The sequence below is a fragment of the Marmota monax genome, unplaced genomic scaffold, assembly GCF_021218885.2.
Source record: "Marmota monax isolate L192 unplaced genomic scaffold, Marmota_monax_Labrador192_F-V1.1 WCK01_AAM20220418_F8-fsc00111, whole genome shotgun sequence".
Lineage (NCBI taxonomy): Eukaryota > Metazoa > Chordata > Mammalia > Rodentia > Sciuridae > Marmota > Marmota monax.
In genome coordinates this window covers 6323502-6349503 of record NW_026695067.1, presented here as the reverse complement: position 1 = coordinate 6349503, position 26002 = coordinate 6323502, and the positions used below count along the sequence as shown (strand labels likewise).

The 26002-nt window shown below is 39.6% G+C and overlaps 1 protein-coding gene across 10 annotated transcripts in view; it reads right to left on the bottom strand.

The window, feature by feature from the left end:
• Nucleotides 1-2875: 2875 nt before the first annotated feature.
• Nucleotides 2876-26002, bottom strand: part of Parp6 (poly(ADP-ribose) polymerase family member 6) — a 32884-nt gene continuing 9757 nt past the window's right edge. For 5 of the 10 annotated variants that reach the window (XM_046428032.2, XM_046428037.2, XM_046428033.2 and 2 more), the window contains 16 exons: nucleotides 23473-23622; nucleotides 22189-22399; nucleotides 21248-21301; nucleotides 19439-19534; nucleotides 18756-18848; nucleotides 17906-18031; nucleotides 16337-16402; nucleotides 15334-15401; nucleotides 13202-13250; nucleotides 12852-12964; nucleotides 12067-12139; nucleotides 11298-11367; nucleotides 4625-4704; nucleotides 3828-3891; nucleotides 3572-3656; nucleotides 2876-3249 (listed from right to left, as the gene is read on the bottom strand). In XM_046428032.2, the coding sequence (XP_046283988.1) occupies nucleotides 3147-3249; nucleotides 3572-3656; nucleotides 3828-3891; nucleotides 4625-4704; nucleotides 11298-11367; nucleotides 12067-12139; nucleotides 12852-12964; nucleotides 13202-13250; nucleotides 15334-15401; nucleotides 16337-16402; nucleotides 17906-18031; nucleotides 18756-18848; nucleotides 19439-19534; nucleotides 21248-21301; nucleotides 22189-22399; nucleotides 23473-23622 (1501 nt within the window). In that variant the 3' untranslated portion in view covers nucleotides 2876-3146. Of the gene's footprint in view, nucleotides 3250-3571; nucleotides 3657-3827; nucleotides 3892-4624; nucleotides 4705-11297; nucleotides 11368-12066; nucleotides 12140-12851; nucleotides 12965-13201; nucleotides 13251-15333; nucleotides 15402-16336; nucleotides 16403-17905; nucleotides 18032-18755; nucleotides 18849-19438; nucleotides 19535-21247; nucleotides 21302-22188; nucleotides 22400-23472; nucleotides 23623-26002 lie in introns of those variants that run through there. The other 5 variants (XM_046428038.2, XM_046428039.2, XM_046428040.2 and 2 more) reach the window with 5 other exon arrangements.

The window sequence follows — 26002 nt, the reverse complement described above, 5'->3', positions numbered from 1 at the left end:
GAAGCAAGCAGGCTCCTCCCCAGTGGATGGCCACATCCTCACCACAAACTAAGTCATGGTCACACCCAGCCTGAATGGAAAATTACCGGGAGAGGAAGGACAAGAAGGTTAAACTCAGTTTTTTAATTCTCAGTCCAGAATCACAGCCATCTGTTCTTCAACTGGAACTAATTGAGGAAAACAGTTCTCTTCCCTCCTCTATCCCTAACCAAGTATGTCCAGGTCTAAAAGAAGTGTTGCTGTTTGAACCCAGATCTATTTGAAAGGTAGAAGGCCGATGATGCCTTGTTGCTGACACCTGGCTTTAACAGACGTCCAGTTTCCTCACCTCCAAGGTAGACAGGACCAGGTTGGGGAAAGGGAAAACCCTATTCAATATTCCCTCCAGGCTGCGGGAAGGTTTCTCTCCAGAAAGTTTCCCTGCCATTAAGGCATTCTCGTGTTTGCGATGTTTTAATTGGACTTGTTTTACCTCATGTTTTGAATTTTATCATATACAATTATCTGTGGTTTACAAACTTCTCAGATCCACAAAGTCCTGCTTTTCTGTGAAGCACTATGAAATGGTCTATTTAACTTTGGTATAATTTTACTGGCATAGAAAGATTATGATTATGAATATGCTATTTTTAAAGACATACCATGAGGCTAGCTCAGTTATTTGTTTTTCTGCTATACTCTAGTTCATTCCTTCTTATCCCATCACTTCCTACTACTTGCCATATCACATGCTGAAATGCTTACAATTGAGAAAAATCTATTAACAAATTCTGAAATTGAACAAAAATGTAGTTATACCATGTCAGTAGCCACATACCTACATCCAGTTCCAGGAACACCACTGAGGACTTTTTGAGAATCTCCAGGGAAGTAAAAGCGTAGTTAAAGAGCTCAGGTTCTAGAGTTGGGGATATTGGTTAAAAACTCAGTTTATGCCGAGCAAGGTGGCATACACCTGTAATCCCAGCAGCTCAGGAGGCTGAGGCAGGAGGATTGTGAGTTCAAAGCCAGCCTCAACAAAAGTGAGGTGCTAAGCAACTCAATGAGACTCTATCTCTAAATAAAATACAAAATAGGGCTGGGGATGCTGCTCAGTGGTCAAGTGCCCCTGAGTTCAATCCCCGGTACTAAAACAAACAAAAAAACCATCACCACCAACAACAAAAAAGCCCAATTTACTCTAGCCCATTAAGATCTCTATAAAAGGGCTAGAATTGTGGCTCCGTGGTAGAACGCTTGCCTAACTTGAGTGAGGCACTGGGTTTGATCCTCAGCACCACATAAAAATAAACAAATAAAGGTTAAAAAAAAAAAAAGAATGCTTTAAAAATATTTTAAAAAATAAGCTCTCTAAAGAAAACCTGTCTTCCACTTTTCTAATCAGTATTAAGTGAAAAAATATCTGTAAAAGCTTGAAAGCCACAGAATATTAGTTTAGGAGTCAGGCTGTTGTCACTAGTTGTAGAATACGGTAAATTACTTGTCCTCTGTGTCTCTGTTTGCTCATCTACAAAATATCAATAATACCACCTAACAGCAACATAGGCTTGTTATGAGAATTGAACCAATGTATGTGAGAGCTTTCACAAATGCCAAACACACAGTAATATAAAATGTTAATATGTCTCACTGGCTTGCCCAGGCTGGCCTACAACCAGACTCAAGTGATCCTTCTGCCTCAGTCTCCCCCGAGTACTTGGGACTAGAGAAGAGCATTACCACACCTGGCTAGAATGTAGTAGTCTTGATCAAGAAGGAGTAAAGAGCCAGGAGCAATGGGGTATACCTGTAATACCAGTGGCTCAGGAGGATGAGGCAGGAGGATCGCAAGTTCAAAGCCAGTCTCAGCAACTCAGTGAGGCCCTAAGCAACTTAGTGAGACCTTGCCTCAAAATAAAAAATAAAAAGGGCTGGGGATGTGGCTAAGTGGTTAAGCATCCCAGTACCAAAAAAAAAAAAAAAAAAAAAAAAAAAAAATCCCCCAAAGAAGCATAGGGTATCTAAGTAAGAAAGTATTTCTAAAGTACAGCAGAGGTAATGAAAAGACAATACATAGTCTAGAATAGGCGTTATAAATCAAAAACTATAACAGAATTTAAAAATCTACCTTTGTAAAGTCAGGCTTTTAAAATGTGTTTTGCATTTTCTGTGCTTATATGCCCATTTTTTATTCATTATTCATAAAATATTCAGAAACATCCATTATGTCTCAGCAATGCTTAGAACTTTAAGAAGTAGAGCTTGAAAGGCCAGCAGCCTTTCTTAAACAAAACCCCAATTTTCCAAGATTACCAAGGTAGTGAAGGAAGGCAGCTGTTTCAAGATAACTGTTTCAGTGAGTTCCATCTTCTCCCTACAGAGATTCCCATTGCAAATCTTCTATCACCCCCGCATACACACACCTTTTTTGTTTTCCATACTGGGGGATTGAATCCAGGGCCCACACCTGCTATAATCCAAGTCCTTTTTTAAATTTTATTTTGGGATAGTCTTACTGACTTACTGAAATTTATCCTCCTTCCTCAGTCTCCTAAGAAGCTAGATTACAGTTTTGTGTCACTGTATATAGCTCTTCCCAAACTGCACTTATTAGAAATCTGAGTTCTGGCCTCAAAGGCCCTTTTAAATCTTGATTAACAATCACTAATGGTATTCTTTATTCTCAGTTTCATCTGCATGACTGATAGATTTTCTACCTTTACCCACTGATACAAATGGTAACAGATCTGTAGAATACAACATTAAAAGGACTCAGCTTTGACTTCATACAACACAAATAGTCCTGACTATGGGAACAGTCCTCTCTTCCCACTCACCCCCTCTGGAACCTTGGGGTAGGTTCTGGGCCAAGGCTATTCAGACCACAGTGATCATATCCAGTCCACAGCACCTTCCATTTTATTGTTTTATTTACAAACAGAGTGAAGTCAATTGGGCAAATCAGGGGTTGGAATCAGTCTGGGCCATCAAATGTGGAATGGTTCCTGGGTCAGTCTCCACCATGAAGGTTGTCTCTTCTATCCTTTTCCTGCCCCTTGACAATGGCCTCTTGATTCCTCAGGGCAGCCTCACCTGCTGCTCCTGAGCCCTTTAATGAGGGCAGATGGATCCTGGGGGAACAGGGTGGTACGAGGGCTGGGGCCCCCTTAGTTTGTGTAAACCTGAGTTCCGATCACACGCATGATTTCCTTCTGTATCTTGGGGTCCTGAGTATTAATGTTGGCATCGCCCACCTGACCATCCTCATATCTGCCAAAGACAGGGAGAATGTGAGCATAAGGAAGAATAATACCTGGATAATGTCAAGAAGTAGAACTGTATTTCAGAGGGTGGACACCCCATCACAAAGTTAAAACCCTTGCTACTTTTAAAAATGAAAGGGATTCAGCTTATCTGGTTTCCTCTAAACAGATCCCAGTGATCTGTACTCATCCCCATCCTCCAAGGTCAAAGTCCCAGTGCCAGCTCTACTCATGCAGCAGGAGACAAGTCTCAGATAATGGAAAAGGACTTTTCCCAGTACCACCACCCTCACTCTGCAAGTATTATCCAGGGTCCCTATTAGACTTACACAAAGAAGAACCTTGTGCAGACATGGTCGGACACAGGGCACACCCAAATGTTCCCATGCTTCTGGAGGTCCTTAGATGTAATCACTGGGAAGAAGGAGGCCAGAAATTATAGATATGATGCTTAAGGCACAGAGTCCAGGTAGGGGAGGGAAGACATGATGCTTCAACATCACCCTTGGCTGGATCACATATCAAAGATGAATCAGAAATAAAGGTTGGGGAACCAATTAAATTAGGACTGGACAAACTACCTACCTTCACAAAGTGCTATACAATTTAGATTCCGACTCTGCAGGAACCTTGACTGAATGGATCGAGTCTGAAAAAGAAGGAGGCAAAGGTGAACAAAACCAAATATACTGTTAGGGCTTTCCCCGAACAGGCTCATTAGCTGGTGATAATGGGGATAGGGATTAGGGATCTCCTGAGCTTCCAACCACCCTCCAAAAGTTTGCTTTCCCATAATCAGTCTGGATAGGCCCAAAGCTTCCATCTTTACTTTTTTTTTTTTTTTAAACCAGGGGCACTCAGGGCTGTGGCTGTGGCTCAGCGGTAGAACACTCGAGGTGCTGGGTTTGCTCCTCAGCACCACATAAAAATAAATAAAATAAAGGTATTGTGTCCAACTACAAAAAAAAAAAAAAAAGAAGAAGAAGAAGAAGAAGAAGAAGAGGAGGAATTCTTAAAAAAAAAAACAAACAAAAACCACTGAGCTCTATCTTGTTAAGTTGCTTAGGGCCTCACAGTAAGTTGGGGAGGCAGGTTTTGAACTTGCAGTCATCCTACCTCAGCTTCCCAAGTCGCTAGAATTACATGCATGAGCCACTGTGTCCAACTTATCTTTATATTTTCATCTAAACTCAATCTCTGCTTTCACACTTAGGAAAGAAACCACATGTTACTCAGGAAGTGTGTCCACCTGAAGGCATACCTGATTCTTTTAAATGAGCTTCAAATCACCCCAGATCCACTCTTTCCCCACCCATCTTTGTAACCTAAACTAGCCCCAGAGAAGAATCCTACCTCCTTACAGCAGAGCCAACTAATAATACCTGGGGGATGGTATTCATCCTGTTATATCTCTGGACCAGCTCATCCTTGGAGGGCATCCTGTGCTGTCCTTTTCCCATTCCTGTCACAGAACAGCAAGCTCTGTTCAATCATTGATTCCTTAATCAAATATTTACTGAAATACCTACTATGTATCAGGTACTGAGCTAGACACTTGGCAATACAGAACCAAATAAAACAAGATATTTGCTCACACAGAATTTAGTCTGGTGGAAATTACAGGCAACAAACAAGTAATTACAACACAGTATGGTAAGGGTTGTGATGAAGAGATTATAGAGCACTGTGTGATCCAGAGAAGGGGAACTGCCTAACCCAGGGGTTGAAGAAGTTGTCCTTGTGACAGGCTGAGAACGACAGGACTGAGAAGAGTTAGTTAAAGGGATCAAGTATTCTGGGCGGAAGTAATAGATATGGAAAATCTGCAGGAAAAATAAAGTCATGTGCCTTAGTTTGTACAGAATGGCGGAGGAATTGCAACGAATGATGTGGGAAAGGTAAAGTACCCTTGTAGGTCATATTAAGGCAACTGGAATTTATCCTCAGAACTCTAGGGAACTATGAAGGGTTTTATTCATAATGGAATAACACTGGAAATGAGCCAGGAATTAGGGGACTAGAAGAATCAGCTATCAATACCTCAGTATCAAATGACAAGCTGAATGAAATGAATGGAGAGGAAGCTACCAGAGCAATTCAGATATGCTCTAGTCTCAAAGTTACATAAAAAATTCTGTTCAGTCATTCAGGAAAAAAAGGAGAAAGCAGAGCACTTACATGATAAATTTCCACAGGTGATCATAATGGCAACTAAACTGAAGAATCCTACCTCTTTTCTCAAGTCTTGAGAAAGAAGTGCCAATTCCTTCTAGTTTACACATTATCTAAAATCATAAATCCTCCATTATCCTTACGCCACAATAAAGAATCAATGTTTATAACTTTATCGACTATTCCAGAATTTTTAGATAAACATGAAACAATGCCTGTGTCCCTACTCCCAAATCTTTTTGGCCTTAGGATAGGACCTCAGTTTCTGTACTTAGCTTTATCACAGGCCCAGGTAGGGATAAGAGTATGTGTGTGTATTCATGTGTTTGACAAAGAGGGAGACTGACGAAGACGAAAATGATGCCATAGTTACAAGTCATAGCAGAACTCATATTTCACCATCCTATTAGTACTAGCTCCACTCTGCTTCAATTCTTGGTTTTGTGATAGCCACGGTGTAGAAGTAGGAGGGATGACCATAGGACTGACATACTTCACTGATCAGGATGTCAACTCATCATGCATTCACACTAAAGTCTCATGAAAGATTCATGGCCTGAACAAAACTCAGAACAATGAAAACTTCTCAGCTTGAACTGCCAATTCCTTCCTTCTAGAGTATATTTACCATCCCTCAATTTCTACATCTCCGTTGTTCTTAACAAGGTTCAGCTCTGCATCCAAATATGACTACCTCAGCCTGGCTATTTCAGCAACACGGTTCCAAGACAAAATCCCATTCAAGTTCTAGTCCAGAGGAAGAAGACAGGAGGATAAGAAAGAACAATCTGATTTCTACAGTGGATCTTAGAGATGGGGCTTATAACATAACTCAAATCTTGTCTCATCCCAATCCTGTGTACTGTCCTATACTTAATGACCCAATGATCTTTCTGTCCATGTCTAACAGCAGCCCCTGAGAATATAGTTTTTATAATAATCTCTGGATATTTGGTGTTCAGAGTATGCACTTATCAGAAGTCCTCAAACAAGACTTAAACAGATGGAGTTTACCAACTCCTTTCAAACTGTCCCTCATTTCAACCTGCACACTGTGGCCAAATCATCTAAGGCTCCGTTGATCAAATGGTTGCTCCCTCTTCAAGGGGTACCCAATGTCACCAGGCTAAAGGTACCCTAAGGAAGAAAAAACCAAAAAACTTGAGAATGGAGAAGAAGGAAACATAAGATAGTTGGTCAAATGCCAGAATAACTATAGTAAGCAAGACATTTGCACACATCTCACTCAAAGTTATAACATTCAAACACCTACAGGGATCTCAGAGACCCAGTGTTTCAAGCAAAGCCCACCTTATCAGTCCAATAGAGTGATAATATGGTCTAGATGTCAGGAGATTTGGATTCCAGTCCTAATTCTGCTACTCATAGCCATATGACCTTGAGAAACTCATCTAACTTTTCTTCATATCTGCATTCTTATCTGTAAAGTAATAAGGAATTGGACTAGATGACCTATACTCCAGTAATAAAATCATACAATAGTGTGGATCTGTAATCACCACTTTCTGAGAGGAAAGAAGGACAGAGATATTGGATGTTTATATATAATTAGTAAAGTGTTAAGGAAAGACAAGAAGTCCATAGAGATACCTGGCTCCATCTGATAACTAGAAGTATTCAGGCACTTAGTGGTAAACAAAGGCCTCTAGGAGAAGAGAGAAGGAAAGAAAGGAAATAGAAAACAGAAAAAATAATATTTTTTCCTCTTTTTGAGGTACTGGGGATCAAACCCAAAGGTGCTCAACTACTAAGCTACATCCCCAGCTCTTTTTATTTTTTTGAGACATTTTGAGATGGGGTCTTGCTAAGTTGTCCAGGCTGGCCTCAAACTTGCAGTCCTCCTGCCTTAGCCTCCTAGTAGTTGAGATTATAGGTATGTGCCATCACACTTGGCCAGGAAGGAAAACTTTGGGCACTAAGCCAAAAGAATCTCATTACTCAGAAAGTAATGAGAGCTTAATCAGAGAGCTCCTCAGGATGAGACAAAGGTAAAAACTGAGGAATTCAGACAAGTTTAAACCTCAGTCACACACAATAAGATTCATGCACACATTCAATAAATATGTATCAGCAGTTACCCTGTGTGGATTACTCACAACCTTTGTTTCATGAAACACTGTTTATAACAGGATAATAAATATGTAGAGACCTGATCCAAAAACTAAGTCCAAGAACTAGAACTCCAAGTGACTTATATCTAAGGGTAACCACACTCCTGAGATTTGGGTTATTATTATTTTGTGGTGCTGGGGATCAAAATCAGGTTTTCATACATGCTAGGAAACCACTCTTCTACTGACGTACATCCAGGGTTATTATTCCTTTGCTTTCATTTTCCTTCTTCTTCCCTTTTTTATTTAGTTTTATCTCATATACATATATCCCTAGACAGTGTTTAATATTGTCTGCTTTGGGACAATATAAAAAAGGCATCATGCAGTATATAGTCTTTTGGAAATTTCATTTCTTTACTCAACATATTACTAAGATTTTTCCATGCTGTTACATTCTAATGCTGTCATTTATTTTCATTGCTGAATAACAATTAATTGTAATATTACACTAGAATGTATTTACTCATTATTCTGATGAGCGTTGGGGCAGTTTCCAAGGTTTGCTGTTATAAACAATATTGTTTTATACATTCCTGTATACATCTTTGGGTGTGCATATGCTGGAATGAAAATGCTGGGTCAACAGTGATAAATCTCTTCAGCTTTATGAAATAACACAAAAATTGCTTTCTAAAATGGTCACACCAATTTATATCGCCATAGACTATTAAAGGAGATTCTGCTGATCCACAATTGTCAGCACAATAAAAGATAGTATCAGATTTCTTAATAATTGCCAATCCACATGGGTACTAAATAGGTCATTTTGGTCTTAACTTCTCATAAATTGTAGGTGATCAGTTTTTCATATTTTGGAATATGAAATACTTCTTCAGTGAAATGCCTGTTTATGTCATTTGCCTATTTTTTCAATAGGCTGTCTTTTGCTTCTGATTTATAAGAATTTTTACAAAACACTTTTTTTTTTTTGTAGCATTGGAGACTGACCCAGGGCTTCAAACATGCTAGGAAATGCCCTAACACTGAGCTTACATCCTCAATCTGTAAATTCCATTTTTATTACTAATCTTATGTGGTAACATGTGTTTTGGTTTTTTTTTTTTGGTACCAGGGATTAAAGTCAGGGGCACTCAACCACTGAGTCACATCCCCAGCCCTATTTTGTATTTTATTAGAGACAGGGTCTCACTGAGTTGCTAAGCGCCTTGCCATTGTTGAGACTGTCTTTGAACTTGTGATCCTCCTATCTCAGCCTCCCAAGCAGTGGCAGCTAGTAATAAGTATTCCAAGAGTCTTCTCCTGGTTTGTACTTTGTTTTTGTCAAATGGAAGTTCATCTTTTATGATATGTAATTCCATCTTTTTCTATTCTCTGGGACACTTTTGTATAAGATTAGGATAATTTGGTCCCTGAAAGTTGGGTTTAAGACTCATTTATAGCTGAATACAGCAACACATGCCTGTAATCCTAGCAACCTGAGAGGCTGAGGCAGGAGGATTCCAAGTAAATAAGTAATAAGCAAGATACTGTCTCAAAATAAAAAAATAAAAGGGATTGGGGGATATAGCTCAATGGCAAAGTGGCCCAGGTTCAATCCTAGTACAAACAAAACAAAACAAAAACCTACTTATAAAACTATCTGGGGGGCTGGGGATGTGGCTCAAGCGGTAGCGTGCTCGCCTGGCATGCGTGCGGCCCGGGTTCGATCCTCAGCAACACATACAAACAAAGATGTTATATCTGCCGAAAACTAAAATAAAAAAAAAAAAAAAAAAAAAACAAAACTATCTGGGAACTTGACGTGATGGTGCACACCTGTAATCCCACCAATTTGGGAGACTGGGGCAGGAGAACCCAAGTTTGAGGCCAGTGGTAGAGTGCCCCTGGGTTTAAGCCTCAGCACTACAAAAACGAGCCAGAACAAGAGGAGGAATAGCAGGAAGAAGAGAAAGAGGAAAAGGAGAAAGAGGAGAAGGAGGAAGAAAAGGAAGAAGGAAAAGAGAAAAAGTAGGAAGAAGAGGAGGAAGGAGCTGGGGTTGTGGCTCAGTGGTATAGTGCTTGTCTTGCACATGTGAGGCACTGGGTTTGATCCTCAGCACCACATATAAATAAAAAAAGGTATTGTGTCCATCTGTAACTGAAAAACAAAGAAAGAATTTTTAAAAAGAGGAGGAAGAGGAATAGCAGGAAGAAGAGGAAAAAGAAGGAGGTAGAGAAAGAGGAGGATAATGAAAGAAAAAAACTATCTGGAATTTGGAGGTATAGGTCTGTGCAATCTGGAATTTGGAGGTATAGGTCTGTGCATGATGGAGACCCTAGGAAGGAAGGAAGGAAGGAAGGAAGGAAGGAAGGAAGGAAGGAAGGAAGGCAGGCAAAAATCTAGGCTTGCTGTGTGTTTCTTTTTTGAGGAAAAATGTAAACTTCTTCTATAGTTTTATGGCCACTCAGGCTGTTGATTTCTTTTTGAGTCAATTTTATTGTTATATTTTTCTAGGAGTTCATCTTTTTTGTCAGTTGTCAAATTATTGATATAAAATTTATAAGAGTTTGTTTTGCAGTAATGGGTGCCAAACTCAGGACTTCATGCATGCTAGGCAAACACTATACCACTGAGCTATACCCCAAGTCTTTTTATTTTATTTTGGGACAGGGTCTTGCTAAATTGCCAAGTCTGGCCTTGAACTTGGAATCCTCCTGCCTCAAACTCCAGAGTAGGTGGGATTAAGGGTGTGTACTACCATGCCCAACTCAGAATTCTCTTATTAGCTTTTAAAATTCTGTTATATCTAGAATTATATTACTTTTCTGTTTGCAATATTTATTTGTGCTCCTTTCTTCTAAGCAGCCTATGTACTGTATCTGCTTTATCTCATTGATTTTGGTTTTTATCTACATCATCTCCTTTCTTCTTCTTTGACTTACTCAGTTGTTACAAGAGTTTTCCAGTTCTGAGATTCTGGTCATTTATTTTCTGACCTTTACAATAGTTATAATCACTGCAGGATACTAAATAATAATCTACAAAGAATCTAAAGAATCTAGTACAACTGCCTTCATACAGTTGACATGTAACTACACGAAAGCCATCCTTTATCCAGAGATTATATTGATCAAGAACAAAAGCAAAAAAAAAAAAAAAAAAAAAAAAAAAAAAGGAACAAAAGCAGTCTGAAAAGGAACTGAGACATGAACCTGGAAGGCTAAGAATTCTAAGTCATATTCTTTTTCCTATCTCTGAGCTAGACAACTCTGGACTCATTTCTTCACCAGACTCTAGACCTCATTCATGTCTAACCTTTGGAATAACATACTTCTTTTTCTTGTAGTCAATGTATATTATGAACAATGTTTGATTATGAGCAGTTATTAAAAAGTGGTTGACAGAACAAGGTCTCCAGAAATATAAGCCAATGAAATGAATTCAAGCCTTTGGGTATATTCACACATAAAGTCACATGCACAAATGCATACAATTCACAACTGCCAACATGAAAACTATGGTCTACAAAAACCCTTGTTTCACTTCCCATCTATTCCTTAACCCATTCTGAGAGCCCAAGTTCCTACAATTAATAAAACTACCATTTTTAACAATATCTGACCTCACCTCAAATAGAATTTAAAGTTCTAATGAGAGAAAGTAGAGACAGACTATGTGTCCATGATTGAGGAGAGAGCTGACATAGACCAAATATCCACAATGGGGAAGAAGATGACAGCACAGATCATGTTGTCACAAATGGATACAATGTAAATAGAGTCAAGGTGGCCAGAGAGTATTTCTTACCTGAGTATCCAAAGGAAATACTGGAGATGGGGCTCAGGTAGATGCCTTTGCCATAGGCTGCTCCATGCAGCTTGCAGGGAAACACCAGGATGAACATATGAGCCTGGGCCCTCCCATGGCTATATATTAGGCATCCACAAGGCTTATCCAGACCTCTGTCCCTCCATCTACCTTCTCATACATTCAAATTAACAGTAGGCACCTACTCTTATAAAACTGATAGGTTGAAAAGTGGATTTAGATTAAACTACTTGCCTATTATATATTAAATATTAATGTCTTGGTGAGTGGGGAGTGGTAGAGTCACTGAGTCAGTCCCTCAAAATCCACAGTCCTATCCCCAAGCCTTGGCATACAGGCAGATTCCAACAGGAATTATAGAAGAGGTCGCCAGGAGGAGGAACAACAACCATTCTCTGAAGTTTCTCAGGGTAAAGAAACAAGTCTTCATATCAATTCCTAAATAGCCACATAAATAGAGAAGTTCTATCTAATGTGAATCTATCGCAGTGGCTGAAACCAGCAATTCCGCATCCCTAACTATATGTATATTCTCATTCCCAAAACCACCAAAAAATACAGCCCAACTTCAAATAGACAATAGCCACGTTCATTCTGTACATACAATTCCAACTTCCCCTCTAAGGAAGCTCCCCAGACTAAGCTTCAGGATGTGGAGGCAAAAACATGAGTATTCTAGAGCAGCCTTCCCCAAAACTTAGTGGGGTAGGTAGAGATGGAGAGAAAAAAGAAAGAGACACAGCCTCACCTGCAGTTTGGTGTAGGATGCATTGACTAGCCCATTGCGCAGGATTGAATGCCAGTTCTCAATGTGGGACCCACTGCAAAGCAGGGTAGAATATATGATTCTTTGTGGCATAAGGTTTCCCAGAGCATTTTCAAGAGTGCCATCCCCACCCATGGTTACCCACACGAAACATTAAGACTGGCACAAACACACCTAGAGATGGACATCACATGGATACAGTCATAGGCAAGTAGATGTATGTTTGTGGTTAAACACTGTATCTGCATTTCCGATCCTATCCTCTCTTCTGGCCTTCAGCTAATCACATCCTAACTCTCAATACTGAACTGCTGATTCAACATTTTCACTTGCCTATTTTTCTGATAATTCAAATTCAACAAATTTCTCTCAAACCCGTCAAACTTATTACTAATTCCAAATGGGCCTTCCAGTCCAGACTACTTTAAGAACACTACCACTCCCTCTAAATTAGCTTTTACACCTTCTTTCTTTCTTCCCTCCCGAAATTAGGCATAAATTGTGGATTTCCTTTCAAAGTTTTGAAATCTATCACCCCTTCCATTTGGTTCCTTCAACTATGTCATTTTATAAGTATCATTTCTCTTCAACTGTATCATAAACAAGTTGATAACATAACCATGTCACGTTTCATTTTATCCTCTACAGCATCTACCAGCATTTAATAAATATTTGCTAACTAGTTGAGGGACACAGGTAACACAAATTCATACCTCAAAGGCACCCCCACCCCCGGCCCACTGCTGCCCACCCTCCACCCTCCTCACTGGAAGGCAAAGGTGCTGCCATAGAGCTTCTTGGCGGTCCGGAACCGAGCCTCCTTGGCAGGAGGGCTGCTCAGCAGGAGGAACTGGTGTGAGGTGTGCATGAACTTCAGCTGCTGCCCAGGGTGGGGGTGCGGTCAGGAAAACAGAGCAGAAATGGAGATCAGGGAGGGAAGGGTTGGGGATAGGGAACAAATTAGGCTTAAACTGACCCCAAACAAAGAAAATATGATTAGGCCCAAAGATTATGTTGACATACAGAGCCAATATGGCTAATGTGATCAGCTGGCTTGGAAGCCCTGCTGCCCCTTCACCACAAATTTGAAGGGTTTAGAGGAAGAATGATCACTTACCCTGCTGAGAGGTAGTTTGACAATGTGTGACCTGTTGCTAGAGATGATCCTGGGAAGAAACAGAGAAAAAAGGAAAAGGATAGAATAAGTATAGGGTTAGGTTATCCTGAACAGTCTTCCTTTGACCCTGGGAGAACAAGCAAGAATTACGGCATTGTCTGAATTGTGTGATAAATCCAGGTCACTATCTGAATATTCCTTTTGAGTGACAATGCTCATGTATAAAATTTTAAAAGGGAACCTACTGTCCAGAGAACAGTTAGTTATTGGGAGTTAAACAATGGATAAAGAAAGGAAAGGGTATGAAATAGGTCACTACATCCAGGGAGAGAAAAGGATGGAACAAAAGGAATCCTACAAGAAGTCACCTATTTTTTAAAAATAGAGAAAGAAAAAAAGAGAAATAAAAGGAGAGACCTGAATTAGGAATGGTGACAACTTAAACCAGAGATTTAGTCTCAGAACTGGGTCTCAGGAGCCATCTTGCCTGAGCTCAGAGAAGGCTGAAGACTCTCAGAGATGGAGAAAATGAAAAGAAAGTTACGAACTAAACTGGAGAAAGAAACAAAATAAACTGGAATGAACTTCCTGAGAAGTCAGGGACAGACTAGGCTGTACACAGGCTGTACTCAGAACAGGAGAGGACAAAGGCATAAAATATTGAGGTCTCAGCAAGACAGCACTCTCCTACAGTGAATACAGTTTGTTTGTTGTGCCTCATCCATATACTTGTGATGTCAGCCCTATGCCTGGGCAATCATTTTTATTCTTAATTTTTTTTTTTTAAGTTACAGATGGACATAATACTTTTATTTTATTTATTTATTTTTTATGTGGTGCTGAGGATCAAACCCAGTGCCTAACATTAGCTAGGCAAGCATTCTATCACTGAGCCCCAACCCCAGCCCTCAGAGCAATCTTTTTGGCAAAAGGGAGGAAGCTGTTGCACTGAGAAGAACTGATGTCAAAGGTTGACTAGTAAGAGAAAGGCAAGCAAGAAAAAGAAAGCTGTCAAGAAAACAAAACAGAAATCATGGTCAGGGAGGGCAGGCAGTAGGGAATATTCAGAATCTTTGCTAACAGAAGTGAATAATAACAGTACCTCAGACTCTAGACATTCAATATCAGGGAACATGCTGGGACAAGGAAAGAAGACAGGATAGACAGACCTCTCAGGATGCACAGGAAACTTAGCTGACTAGTAAGTCAGCTAATTCCTATGTGCAAGGAACACTCAAAAACCTATAAGTAACGACAATATTTAATAAAAATGCATTGAAAATTGCCAAGAGTAGATTTTAAGTGTTACCACCATAAAAAATAACTATGTGAGGTAATGAGTATGGTAATTGGCTCTACTGAGACACTCCACTATGCATACCTATTTCAAAACATCATGTTTTTATGAGAAACATACAATTTTTTTTTTGTCAATTAAAAATTAGCCAGGGCTGGGGTTGTGGCTCAGTGGTGGAGCACCTGCCTAGCACATGCAGGGCACTGGGTTCAATACTCAGAATCATAAATAAATAAATAAATGTATGTATGTATGTTAAAAAAAAAATCCAGATATAGCAGAGCACACTTTAATTCAAGTGGCTCAGGGGGCTGAGGCAAAAGGAGCAAAAGTTTGAGGGTAGCCTCAGCAACTTAGTGAGACCCTGTCTCAAAATGTAAACATTTTTTTTTTTAAAAGGGCTGGGGATATAACTCAGTGGTAAAACATCTCTGGGTTCAAACTCCAGTACCAAAACAAAACAAACAAACAAAAAAAAATAATTAAGAAAACAAACAAATCTTTTGGGAAACATTTTTTTTCTTTTTTTTTTGGTCCTGGGGATTAAACCCAGGGCCTTATGCATGTGAGGCAAGCACTCTACCAACTGAGCTATATCCCCAGCCTAGGAAACACGGAACACTAAAAAAAGAATTTGTGAACTCTATGTAGGATCTAAATTTCTGTCAGGGCATGATATGTCAATAGCAAAACTCCAAAAAAAAAAAAAAAAAAATCCATACTGCCTAAAACCTTGTGAAGAATACTGAAACCACCTTTAAGGGGTGCAGGCTCTATATCTAAAACCTTCCCTCTTCTCTATTGCCCCAAGAAGGGTGAACCACTCTATCCATACCATTGCAGGAGAGGATGAGCCAAGGGGTCCAGCTTGTCCATCTGCTTCTTGATTTCCAAATATGAGCCCTGTAAGACAATGATCATAAGATTACCTCCCAGGAGAGATGGGAGCCCTCCCACTTTCCATAGACTGACATCAGAACCCAGGGCAAGGGTATTGAACGCCACATAGAGAAAAGAGGACATGGGGGTTCCCACCCTCAAGGAGCCCCAGTCAGATTAGGAAGACTCATAAATAAATATGAAAATGACTGAAGATGCTTACAAAACAACATGCAGGTGGGTCTCCCTCATTTTATGCAATTCCTACAGCCCTAAAAAGCTGATTGTAAATCAAAAAATAAATAAAATCAATGTCCCAGAAAGATTAGGCTAAGGAATCCTGTAGTAAATCTTTACATAAAACAAAGTCATTCTGATCAGTAAATCATCCCTTCTAAGTGTACATTCTGTGTTAATCTCAACTGTGATATATAGGATTTGCTGAGAAGAGGCCCACCTGTAAATGTGAGAACAAATGAATGTCTATTCATGCAGAGACTGCAGACGAGGGGTGGGGAAATCTGGTGAGGAACAGCCTTGAGTCAAAGGATGGTCACTGCTCCATGTGGCTGCCCCACCCCTGGAAGGACAGAAGATGTAGGCCCCTGTGTCTAGTTCCTTACCTCCAAGCCCCCCTCCTCACCCTCCCAACCTTGGGCAGAGTTCTTTCCCTTATTTCTCTAATTCTCTAAGAATTTTCAAAAAACATTAATTTTGAACAACTTGTGAGGATTTAACAGCAAAGATAAAGATTGAGAAAGACATTAGGAGTCAAAAGAGTAAAGAGTAAGAGAGCTAATAAAACACAGAACAAGAATTGGGAAGGTTACAGAAGGAATAGCAGAAAAAATACATGAATTTGAGTAGCTTCTCTAAATCTTCACCCCCACTCCCATGAATTATACAAACAGAATAGGGCACTTAAACTGGGCAGGCAGAGAACATAGAGAGCAGAATACCTGGGTCATCTCCCGGATGGACATTACACTATCCAGAGCTTTCTGAAGCCGCTCATAATTCTTCTTCTGTAGAGAATCAATGGGAAGAAAAGAATGAGATGAAGAAAAGTAGAGGAGAGAGAAAAGCATAGAAAATCAAAGTAGGATGTACAAAGACCTCTAAGAGGGCTTAAGGAAATAGACTTGTATGCTATAGAATGAATATAAGTTTAATGTCAGTTCTGGAATCACATGCTAGTTCAAAATAACAGGGTAAGTGACTTAACCTCTTAGAATCTTAGTATCCCTGCTTAAAAATGATGGCTTTTCAGTTGTGCGTGTATTTTGCTTTTTTTTTTTTTTTTTATTTTTGTAGTGCTACGGAAACCCTCTACCACCAAGCAAAACCTCCAGCCCCTATTTGCAAATGCAAATAGCAATCCCTACTACCCTTACAGAAATGTTTTGAGGATTAAATAATGTATGTAGAGAAGCTAGTATAGTGCCTGACAAAGTAATGATACTAACAGTGATAAATTGTCATATATATATATATTATTATTTTTTTAATATTTATTTTTTTTAGTTTTCGGCAGACACATCTTTGTTTGTATGTGGTGCTGAGGATCGAACTTGGGCCGCACGCATGCCAGGCGAGAGCGCTACCGCTTGAGCCACATCCCCAGCCCCTGTTTTATATATTTGTAATGGTTAATTTTATGAGTCAACTTGACTAGACCATGGGTCTAGACACTTTATCAAACAGGATTTCTGGGTATGTGAGGGTAGTTCAGATTAACACTTGAATCAGCAGACTGAGTAAAGCAGACTGACCTTCCTAATGTGGATCTCAATCAGGTAACTAGACTTGAAAAGGCTAAAACAAAAAGGCTAACCTTTCCCTACTCCACAAATTGAATAATAGTGTAATCATCCTGTTTGAATTGGGATAACAATCTTTCCTGCCTTTAGATTTGAACTAAAAAATTGGTTCTTCTTGAGTCTGCTCACTCTCAGGCCTCTGGTCTGGGACGGCAACTATACATGTGACAGGTTTTTTTGAGTCTCCAGCATGCTGACTATGGATGTTGGGACTTCTCAGTCTCTGTAATTATGTGAGGCAATTCCTTATAATAAATTTCTTTCTCTCTTTCATTCTCTTATTATATATATTTATATTAGGTTCTCTCTGGAGAACCCTAATATGGTACTTTACATACATTATCTCTCATTTTTATGACAATCCACAAAGTAAATACTATCTACTTTTATAGGTAAGAAAACATTAATGCCATCCCTGACACCATTCAACTAGAGAGCAGCAGAACTTCAAATAAAATCCATGTTTGGCTCCAAAGTTTATATTCTTCCCATAATAATTTAACTAATATGAATTCTTCTCCCATTCTTCTGATGAACTCAGCTGAAACAGCTAAACACTAGGATTCAAGGGTTCCCAAGAAACAGTTGTTCCATTTCTTCTGTCCCTTATCCAAGCTGTTGTATATGCTGGAATGGCAGTCTATAGTCTCCCACTATCTCTTATTATTTCTGTTATTTATCCCTGACTTTCTCCCCAAGCAACTGTACCTTAGGGTTAAAGGCCAGAGTCTTGGGATCAGTGGGGTCCACCACGGAGGGGTAAGGCTCAAAGATGATACTCTTTCTAGGGGATTCCAAAGCTGCCCTACACATAGCCACCAGCAGATCCACCACCTTAGGGCAAAGAAAAAAGGAGCAAAGCTTAAACAACTGCTCAGTTCTTGAAGTCCATGGCATCTAACATTTCTCTATTCTGTTCTTTTTAAAAACATATTTTCCTGCTGTTTAATTAGAAAATGCAAACTGATTATATAGATTTAAGTAATAAAAATATGAAAAAATTCAAGTAATAACAAAGTTTTGATTAAAGATAAATATCATCCACCCACAAACAAATTTCATTTCCTCACAAGTAAATACTAATTAAGTTTGATGTAGATCCTTCCAGATATTTATTACTATGTAAATAGTTTTTTCTTTTCATTTTTTTTTTTTTGTGCTTAAGATTGAACCCAGGGCCTCATGAATGCCAAGCATGAGCAACTCCTGAGCTCAATCAATCCTCCTGACTCCACTTCCCAAGCAGCTGAGACTGAATACAAGCACATATTACCATGCCTAGCTTTATATTTACTTTTTTATATAACTATATGTTACATCTTTCTCTCCATAAATAATAAGTGTAGAGTATTTCTACTATAAGGGCATACCATAATTTCTTTAACTGAATTTTGTATGAGTTGGTGTTGTATTCGTTTTTTCTTATAAACTTTATAACTTAGTGAACATCCTTACATAAGAAATCATTTTTGGAGGTTAAATTCCAAGGAGTAAAATTGCTGGGTTCCCTTGACTTTCCTGATCCCAATTCCTCAGCTGCTTTTCCTTCTCCTCATACCTCTGCTCCAGTAGCCACCTCCTCTGCAGCTCCAGACATGACTCCCAGTGTGTAGAAGGAGAAGACGCACAGTTCACGAGTACAGACAGCTGGCTGAATGAACATATTAAACAATACAATATAGGTGTAAGTTATGCAATGAGAAAATATAAGGAGAGACAGGTCTGACCCTAGACCACTGCAGAATAAGGTAGAAATTTGGGGTCCTTTGTATCAGGAGAAAACCATCAAAAAGTATTATATCTAATTAAAATGCCTTACTAAAAAGTTTGAGTTAAGTCATCTACCTATGAACCATTCTCTGACCTGTCAGGTAGTCAGATAATTCTTCCAAGTTTCCATGACATTGTTTGTATCTCTTCTATATATTTAACATATATTATGATTTATAATTGAGTATCCACCCATCTAGACTTGGGAGTACCAGAGGATAGTATTGTATCCAATCATCTTGTCAATATCTGATTCCTATTTTTAAATGCTGCATGGGAATTATTTCCTCAAGGTCATTATCATATCCTCATCTCTCCAAACATGATTAGACTTCTTTTCTGAGAAAAGCAATTCTAGAGTCTCTGGGGACAGAATCCCTTCTTTACCATAGGCCCAGGAAGAAAAGAGAGATGAGAAGTAAATGAAGGGGTCTTGGCGGAGGAAATAGGTCACAGGGTAGGAGCCTATACCTTGAGCATGGAACCATTTTGGAAGACATGCTGCTCATCACACACCACACAGTACTCATTCAATGTTGGAATCCTCTGCTCTGCATATTTCATGATCTGGAGAGAGAACAGATGTTTACATATTTTACAGGTTCACGCACAAGTATAGAAAAAATTTTTTAGATGCAAGAAATAATTTATGCTTTATTCTAGCTATTCTCCTCCCTTCCAGCCATTTGCCTAAAGCAGAATCGATTCTTGGGCATTGCACTTATTTCAACTGATGCCTCTACTTCAGAGCTAAATCTGTATATTATTATAAAAATAAAACCTGTCATGACCTTTGATTTAAAGTCCTGAGTTAATAATTGACTTCTACTACTTAGTATCAAATGTAACTACGGATGGCAGTTAATCTATGCCTTCATTTATAAAGTTGGATATTATTCACCTCATCGGGATATTGCAAAAAGTAAGGTTATCTTCATGAAAGCATTTTATAAGCATAAGCAAGTGCTAATTAAACTAGTAACAGCAGATGTACTCACTACAGACTGCCCTTTAGTATAGGTGAGTATTCAATCCAAGATAAGATTGCAAGGGGACCTGAAAAGACACTTCAACTACCTAGACAATTAGTCAATTCACTGGTCAAAATCACCAACAAAATTCTGTGCTGGGTTCAGGCATGGTCACATATGCCTTTAATCCCAGCAACCTGGGAAACTTTGAGACAGGAGGATTGCAAGTTTGAGGCCAGCTTCAGCAACTTAGGGCAGCTCTCAGCAAGTTAGAAAGACCTTGTCTCAAAATAAACACAAAAATGTGCTGGGGCTGTAGCTTAGTGGTAGAGCACCCCTGGGTTAAATCCCCAGTACACACCCCTCAAAACTAAATAAAAAGAAAAAAGAATTCTGTGCTGGGAAGGTAGTACAAATTGAGAATTCATGCAGAAATATCCTAATATGTTTTTCCTAGCAATGCCTTAACATACTGTTTGTGAATAAATCAAGTTGCCCCATTTCACATGAGCTGGTAACAGAGATGGAAGGGGTTTTACTAATTCATTTAATGCAGGTTTTTTTTTAAATGCCTACTATGTACTCAGCTCTGTAAAAGGTCTCTTTGACTATGTTATCAAGAAAGATTGTCTCAGATGCTAGACTCCAATAGGGGAGATGTGGTATGTCAACAAATTCCTTACAATGGTTTGTGACATGTGGTATATGACACAGAGATGTTACATAAAACAAAAAGGATCATGCAATGGAGTAATGAAGACTATAAGGAAAAGACACTTGTGAACCTTGATTGCAACAGGCAGACATGGGGAGGAAGGCCAGTGGAAGGAATAACATGAAAAAAGATAACAGAGATATAAAAGTGAAAGCTCAAAGAAGTAAAGAGATTTTTGAAAGATGTAAATGATCAGCATTGGCTTAGCAGTGAAAAAGATCTTTAAGGAAACTGAAGATCACTTAAGCAAGGGATTTGGGGACTGCAAGAAAAATTAGTGTCAATACCTCTCTTAACACTTCATATACTTAAAATTCACAGTACATTTGTACCCCATCCTAAGTGTTCCCAATAATTCTGTAAGTTTTTTGTTTGTTTGTTTTAGTCCTAATATTGGGGATTAAACCCATGCTGAGAATACATGAGGTTGGGAACTATATCTTCTCTCGTATCCATTCAATACTTATTAGTATAGTTCTGGGAACAAAGCAACTCAGGAAATATTTAACTGACTAAAAGAGCAGTGCGATCTTAGGGGATCATATGGTCAGACAATAAGTAAGATGTTTGGACTGAAGCTTTAGACCTAATTACCTGGACAAGGAATCCATACTCCAGAGTGGGAATGTTCTTGCAGTGACCACTGACCTGGTGGAAGTAAAAGACAAGATCTCATAAATCTCTTATGAAGCAGGGGCCTCTAAAGACCTCACTGACCCATCACCTAGGATTTTCCTAAAATTACTAAGTCCTATTTCAAAAAAAGCAACCTCAAAGCTGGAGAGATTTTTTTTTTTTAAGACATTTTTTGCCAAAGATTCTAGACTAGTGTTAACTCGTCTTTAATCCTTTCCAAAGTAGATGGAACAGATCAGTATAGAAGTTAACTGTTGAGAGCCACAGCCGAATGGGGCCCAGCAAACTTCCAGCTGCCGGCTGATGATTGGCTCACAGCGGCCCCAGCAACATCTAGCTGATTGGCTCCTCTGCAGCGATGCTCATTGGGCTGTTTCCCTGCCCTTTCAGACCAGGAGCTGCTCAGTGGGGGACTTTTTTGGCTCCGCCCACGTGACCCAGCCAATAGGCCTCAAGAGCAGGAGGATTGTGGGAGGTGGAGAGAAGCTTGTGTGGGAGAGAGAGGCTTGTGGAAAGCCGGTGGTGGCAGTTGAGGCTCTGAGGGTTTTTCCTGAGAGGCTGTTTTGTTTGGCGTGTGTGGTTCTAAAAATAAAGTTAGTTTCTTTTGACAAGTGGCTCCTGATTGTGCCCAGCCAGACTGCGGCAGTTAACTACCAAGTTCTAACCACAGTCTAATAAAATCAAACATGACTTGCCCATCTCCAGTGTCTCTCTGCTTTATGGCCTACTACCAGAGAAGGCAGTCAGACAGCTTAGATCTAAGTTTCAACTATTAAAAAAATGTGTTCCATTCTACTCATAATACATTAATAACCCCACCCCATTTTGAAAAGCTACACTCCCACATTTCCAATCCCACCCTCCTGATACCCAAGTCAAATCCTCCCCAGCCCATGTACCAAAGGAGAGGTCCGTGCTGGGGGAGGGAGGCCCACGTGCTGAGGGCACAGGAGACCTGCCTGAGGGCTGGGAGGGTAGCCAAACACCTCCACTTTGGGGTTCTTCATGGTACAGGAGATGGAACGATTCATGAGGCGCCCAACTCGTAGCTCTGGTACACCCAGTTTGCCTTTCAGCATGGAGTCCTGTATGATGGGGAAACTGGGAGACCTGGAGAGTGAAGGTAAAAAGAACTGATAAAAATGAAGACTCAGTATGAACCCCAGAAGGGGACTGGAGAGAAGTAGGTCCTAGGCCAAAAGTCTAAGCCAAAGACAAAAAACTCAAAAAGGGGTACATTCCACTGGATCCACTGTGAGAAAAAGTGGATCACACTATTGGATTTATATATTTTGGTACTGGGGATTGAACCCAGGGGCATTCTACCACTGAGTTACACTCAAAGTCTTTTTATTTTTGAGACAGGGTCTTGATAAATTGCTGAAGCTGCTTCAAACTTGTAATTCTCCTGTCTCAGACTCCCAAATGGCTGAATGGCATGCACCACCACACCAACTAAATGAATTGATTTGTACGTCATTACCTGTACCTTTTTCAGATTGGGACATGGAAGGGAGTTAAAGGCAAAGCCTAGGCATTAACACCAGGTATGATACAATCCCTCGGAGAGGAGACCTGTTCATTTACTCTCTGTCATAAAAGAGAAGGATTAAGTGCTACACACTGGCAAGAAGTAGTTGTATCCTGAAGAGCTTAATGTTAACTATCTGACTGTCAATATGGTGCCTGAGAAGCTACAAACCTAGGTTTGTGTCTGCCTTTGGGAAAATCAGAAGATAACCAAGAAGGAAACAATGTATATCTAGGGTCAAAGAATGGAGCAATATTTATTTCCAGCCTAGATAATAAATCAATGGGCCCTTGCATAAGAGCCAGGAGTCGGTGCCTATTCCATAACTCTGCCTCCTTAGGACAGGGAATAAGGATGAGAACCAAAGGAAGACAAGATGGAAAGATCAGCATGCACATCTCCAAATATATTACCGTGAGCTCAGAATTATTGTATTTTACATACAGGATGAGGTATGAACATTGGACTAGGAACAGAAGAGTAAGGACACAAAGGGGACAAAACCATGTGAGTGGTATTAGTAGTTAAAGGTACAGAATTTGGAGGACCAAGAAAGAGGACAGAAAAAATTAATTCATGTATTCCAGAAGTTGGGAATGAGGCTAAGACAAGACTGAGGTGATTACAGATGATTAGCTAAGGGGGTTCTTACTTGGGGATGGGTGAGAAGATGCTGAGGCCAGCTCGGAACTTCTTGATGGTACCACTTGCTTTGAACCAACTGTGCCTCTTCTCCTGCTGGGTCTTCAAGAAATCGTTGCTCAGATGTTTCCATTGTTGGGATGTGAACATACCCAAGATCCTGAAGAATCAAAGAGAACAGGTTTAGGCAAGATCAGGCAAAGGAGAAGGTCAAGAAATAGGAAATAGGCAAGGCAAATAATTTAATTCCAAAGACTGCAAAATTGTGATAGGGGAATGTGTGCTTGAACACCTGCCTTGAGATGACCTTAGCACATGGAAATTACTATCTTAAATGCCATCCTAAATGAGGCGCCCAACTCGTAGCTCTGGTACACCCAGTTTGCCTTTCAGCATGGAGTCCTGTATGATGGGGAAACTGGGAGACCTGGAGAGTAAAGGTAAAAAGAACTGATAAAAATGAAGACTCAGTATGAACCCCAGAAGGGGACTGGAGAGAAGTAGGTCCTAGGCCGAAAGTCTAAGCCAAAGACAAAAAACTCAAAAAAGGGGTACATTCCACTGGATCCACTATGAGAAAAAGTGGATCATAGTACACTCTCCCATTGACTATGTAAATGGATCAGAAAAATTCTGAAATGTTTTTTGCACTTTCAGGGAGATCTCAAAGGTGAGCCTTCAAAGGCTGTGAACCTGAAATTTACTGCCAAGAATGACTATATTGAAACCAGAACACAGATGGGAGGACAGAGGTAAGTACCACACTCTGCCTTGTGAATAGTGAAGAAAAGAACTAGGAACATAAAAGATACTGACATTGTTAGATGAAAAATTACATCCCGGGCTGGGGTTGTGGCTCAGGGGTAGAGCGCTCGCCTAGCATGTGTGAGACCCTGGGTTCGATCCGCAGCATCACATAAAAATAAAATGAAGATATTGTGTCCAGCTAAAAAATAAATATTAAAAAAAAACAACAACACTACATCCCCAAATTTACAGTTTCCAGAAAGGTGTGGTGGCACATGCCTGTAATACCAGCAACCTGGAAGACTGAGGCAGGAGGATCACAATTTGAGGCCAGTATCATGACTTCACAAGACCCTGTCTCAAAATCAAATTTAAAAAGACTAGGGATTTAGTATCTAGCATACGTGAGGTCCCAGGTTTAATCCGAAGTATTTCAAATAAAGAAATACTATAATTATAGTTTCCAACTCCCAGACTTGTCAGTCCTTTCACTTATCCTTGAACAGTTTTATCATTTCTGATACAATATAATTATTCAACTTCTCAAGTTTCTAATTTCACCTAAAGCCAACAATCTCTTTCCCTTCTAATTAGAGAAAGCCATCAGATATCAGCTCCTTTAATTTTTCTAATCCTAATATAATACCTATTTCCACCCTGACCTCAATCCCTCCACTCTCTGGACCAAAGTGACATCCTATTTAAGACAATTTCTCTATTTGTGCTCTATCTCAGCCCCTTCTTGCCTTTTTAGAAACCTCAATCTATCAATCATTTCTGTCTCTTGTTGGTTCCTTTCCCAAAGATTACAAAAAATTTCAACTTTCTGTACCTACTTCAGTCTAAGTATCTCACACTTTTCCCCTTCTAAACTCATCTAAATTTCCCAATTCATAATTATTGTTTCTACTTTCTTGCCAATCATTCAATTCTCAAATTACTGTGGTTCCTACCTCACCATTCCATTAAAATTGTTCTCATTGTTAAGCTAAATCAAATAGAAACTTCAAAATTCTCCTCTTACAGATCTTCATTGGCATCTGACCCTCGATAAAGAAGTTGTCTTGCCTTGTCTTCTGTGATACCATTCTTCTCTGACCTACCTTTAGTGTTTCTTCTTTCTCTGGGGTTTCCTGGGTATTCTGTCTAGGTGTTAAAAGGTATATTACCTTTGATTCTATTTTCTTTTCTATCATGCTCTCCTTTAGCTGTCTCATATTCACTGGTTTTAATTTCTATCCACATGCTGATGACTGTCTTTAACCCTAACCTCTCCTATACATACCAAACTGTACTTCATATACACACTGTATATGAGCCATCTCCATTTACATATCCTAAAGTTACCTTTAATATGTTTAAAATTGGATTATCACCTGAGCATAGTGGCACACATCTATAATCCCAGTGGCTCAGGAGACTGAGGCAGGAAGATCATGAGTTCAAAGCCAGCTTCAGCAACTTAGCAATGCTCTGAGCAACTTTGTGAGACTGCCTCAAAATAAAATATAAAGGCCTGGGACTGTGACTCAGTAGTTAAGTGCCCTGGGTTCAATAACCAGTTTCAAAAAGAAACTGGTGGGTTGGCGGGGGTATGTATTCTCATGCTACAAATCTGCTATTTTCTTTTCCTTGTGGTATTGGAGGCCTGAGCCAGGCATGTACTAGAAAAGTGCATTACCAACAAGTTACATCCCAGTCCATGCTCCTCTTCTTATATCCCTATTTAAATTGGTGGCATCACAATTTACCTAGACAGGAGGGCTGGAAATCTAAAGTAATTTTCCACTACT